At 46.6% G+C, this 3449-nt stretch overlaps 1 protein-coding gene across 1 annotated transcript; it reads right to left on the reverse strand.

Moving 5' to 3' along the window:
* Window positions 1–1282: 1282 nt before the first annotated feature.
* Cxcl6 (C-X-C motif chemokine ligand 6) lies at window positions 1283–2725 on the reverse strand. Its single transcript, NM_022214.2, has 4 exons — window positions 2530–2725; window positions 2267–2402; window positions 2064–2150; window positions 1283–1802 (listed from the first exon to the last, which is right to left on the reverse strand). Exons 1-4 carry the CDS (start codon window positions 2636–2638, stop codon window positions 1742–1744), a joined length of 393 nt encoding a protein of 130 aa, NP_071550.2. The 5' UTR covers window positions 2639–2725; the 3' UTR covers window positions 1283–1741.
* Between the last annotated feature and the right edge of the window lie 724 nt (window positions 2726–3449).

Raw genomic sequence — 3449 nt, forward strand, 5'->3', positions numbered from 1 at the left:
ATGTCTTCTACGGTGAACTTTAAGTGGGTAAAAGGAGGGAAAGTCTATTTGATACCTAGCTTTGAAGGTTTGAGGTTTGGTTTCATGATGAATCAGTCTTGACCCTTTCTTTATCTGGGGCAGGAGTGCAGAGGACACTCCCTTTCCGCCCATGGGGGATTTGTGGGAGAAAGGAAGTTAAGGGGCTGCGGTCTTCACCTCCCCTTGAAAGCTCTGCCCATTATGATCCAAATCCCCATCAGGGACCCAACTCCCAGAGTTCCCCCTGCCTCCCAAGGCACCAAGCTGGAGCCTCAGCCTTTTGTGTCTGAACATCTGGAGCTCACCTGAGCCCTGAGCTACAGCAGAGAGCTGGTCAAGGATTTAAGATGGGCAAGAGCATATCTTCCCCCTCTAAAGTCCCCAGAAGCTACTGATGCCCTGGAGGGGGATCCAAACTGGAGCTGACTTTAGAAATTAAAACGGTTCAAGGAATTAGGGGAACAGACCTTTCTTCAAACCAGGCAACCGAAAAGCCAACTTCGAAAATAATGCAGAATGCAGGATAATGAGGTTCACCGTCATAAGAAATCGGAAGCAACGTGAGCGAAATTTAGAAACACTTTATTTTTCTCAAAAGAGCAATATAAACAAGTGAGACACTTTACGAAGTACAGTCTTAAAATAATGGATGTGAGGGCTGGGGATTTAGCTCAGTGGTAGAGCGCTTACCTAGGAAGCGCAAGGCCCTGGGTTCGGTCCCCAACTCCGAAAAAAAGAATCAAAAAAAAAATAATGGATGTGATGCATTCATTAATCTCCTTGTAACAAAGCAAAGTCTTTAAAAGACATGTCACAGGCATCTAAATACCTCAGCAAGGCATATTCAGACATGTTAAGTACGCTTTCAAGACTCTAAGAGTATAGATATCTGCCAAAGTTTCTCTCACTAGAAATAACTTTTAAATATTTATTTATGAAAACTAGGCAAGGAATTTACCTTCTTCATCTATCTAAAATATATATTCAGTGGCCCAAATAGCAACGCTAATAAACGAGTTAATAAATAGTGTACAGTTTGAGGAGTAGGTCATGACATTATGTCATACGAAGAAGACATCAAGTGTCTAAAATTGTAAGATGAGAACACATTAATCCTTCCAGAACTTACACATTCAGAAATTCCACATAAGGAAATGTATTCTACACAGGTTTCTGCATGACATAGCAGCTTTCTAAAACCATAAAAGTTATATGCCACCCCAGGCTCAGGGGTAAGAAAGCTTCTTAACACACCCAGGAAACAACAGGAAGAGAGGTCCCCATTTCGTGAGAGAGAAGATGAGGGTGTCCCTATCAACAGCTTCTAAGTGAATGTCACTGGTCTGTTAAAGCCACAGCATTCACATGAACATTACAAAGGCACTACAAATTACATGCACACACACACACACACACACACACACACACATTTTCTGAAGACACAATGCAATAGTCACCTTCAATTCAAGACATTTTGAAAGGTTAACCATCAATGATTCTTGACTTACACACTAAAATACCACAGTTTCCAATAGTATAATAGATAGGAAAGACTAGGAAACATTTTGCTAAAATACACTCCTAAAATGAGCAGGAAGCTTCAGGGACAGTGACTTCTCTTTCCTCTTCAAAGCAGGGAGTTCATAAAGAAAAACCGCAGGTGGGGAGAACCAGCCCTTCTTTCTTGCCTTCCCTGGGTACAGAGTCCTCAGAAATCTTTCTATTGAGTACTGGCTGATCTGACCAGTGCAAGTGCATTCCGCTTTGTTTTCTTATTTTCACTGTTGAGGAAAGAATTGTATCAGTTACTAAAATTCTTCAGTTTAGCCAAACAGAGAGAGAGAGAGAGAGAGAGAGAGAGAGAGTAGTTCTGGGTTATTCTGGGTTATTGCAACATCCCAGAACAACAACTTTCCATTCTGAATCCTTTTGTTCTAAGCCCAGTTTAGAATGTGGTTCCAGAACACCAACTCATACACGGAGAATAACGACCTTGCCCGCTGCAGAGACCAAGAAACCTCAGAGACCAAGATAGCAAGTACCTGCCCAATATTTTCTGAATGACTTTCTTTATCAACGGAGCTTCTGGGTCAAGACAAACATTATCCTTCTGGTTCTTCAACTTAGCTCTGCGGAGGGGGAAAAAAAAGAGGACACACAGGTGAGCCAGGGTGACTAAAGACCACGGGGTAGAAGGACTTCCATTTCCCAAGATCACCCGCACCCAGAGCAAATCACAACTCACATGACTTCCACCTTGGGGCAATGTGGACCTGCAGGGATCACCTCCAAATTAGCGATCATTTTGGGGTTAATTCTTGGAGCTAAGGTTAAGCAAACACAGCGTAGCTCCGTTGCAACCATGGCCGAGAAAGGAGCAGCTGCGGAGGAGACAAGATTATAGGACGGTGCTGGGAGAGCCCTTTCCCCGCTCCTGGGACCAGCTGACTGCGATGGCCCGCTGGGGTGTGTCGGGCACCCTGCTCCACGCAGGTGCTGCGCCCTCACCTTGAGCTCGATGCTGTGGCAGTGTGAACAGCAGCAGAAATGCCAGCAGGGTGAATGACGAGCAGGACCGGCTAGGGATGCGGGCGGAGCTGCGGAGCTGGAAGCTCATTGTGGACAGGATCCGGGGACCAGGAAGCACCGGTTCGGGATATGCTGGAGGAGGTGTGGAGATTGGGGCTCTATAGAGCACTGTGGTGTTCTCCAGCCCGCGGCACCCCTTTTATCTGCGCTCTTCTCTTCCTTCGGCCAGGAAACTGGAGCTTGAAGATGCTGGGGAAATTCCCGGGCCTTGGAGTTAGGGGGTTGGGGTGGGCTCAGAGGGGCTGAACAATGGGATAATGGGATTGGGGCGGGAGGATGGCTAGCAGGGGTGGCCCTTTGCCAAATCAGAGAATGCTGGAGTCCTGCCCCAGGAGCAGAAGGCTGCTGCTCCTCCGAGTCAGAGTAAGACTTCTCCCTCTCCTGTGTCAGGGCTAGATAGGATTGCATACCAAGGAGGACAGAGCTCTGAGGATACCCTTTTTTTCCTTCCAGTGGAAAGACTGGAGCCAAGGGAAGGAGTTTTGACGTTAGAAAACCTTCCACAGGTCTTTAACTGTTATTGCTACAAACACTGGTGTTGGCACCTGGGAGATGGCTCCGCAGTTAAGAGAAATGGTCGCTGTTGCAGAGGACTAGGGTTTGCGCCCCCACCCCTAGCCCGTACCACATTGCTGCTCACAAGCTCCTCTCTCTGGCTCCAGTTCCAGAGGATCCCACATCATCTTTTGGCTTCCTTGGGGGCATCTGCATCTACTTGGCACACGTACGGATAAGCAGACATACACACATCCTCATAAATAAAATGCATTTGAAACGCGTGTTGAAAAAGTGAAGACTGTTTTTATTCAGGAAATGTGATCCCTGACTACAACCAAGCA

Source organism: Rattus norvegicus, chromosome 14 (genome assembly GCF_021556685.1).
Source record: "Rattus norvegicus strain SHRSP/BbbUtx chromosome 14, alternate assembly SHRSP_T2T, whole genome shotgun sequence".
NCBI lineage: Eukaryota > Metazoa > Chordata > Mammalia > Rodentia > Muridae > Rattus > Rattus norvegicus.

Bases quoted from the DNA above. Each gene is read 5' to 3' on its own strand.
- Cxcl6 (NM_022214.2), bottom strand. From the start codon at position 2,638: ATGAGCTTCCAGCTCCGCAGCTCCGCCCGCATCCCTAGCCGGTCCTGC. The intron at 2,403-2,529 runs GTGAGGGCGCAG...TCTCCTCCGCAG, and splicing joins GCCACAGCATCGAGCTCAAG to CTGCTCCTTTCTCGGCCATG. The intron at 2,151-2,266 runs GTGAGTTGTGAT...CCCCCTCCGCAG, and splicing joins TGCCCCAAGGTGGAAGTCAT to AGCTAAGTTGAAGAACCAGA.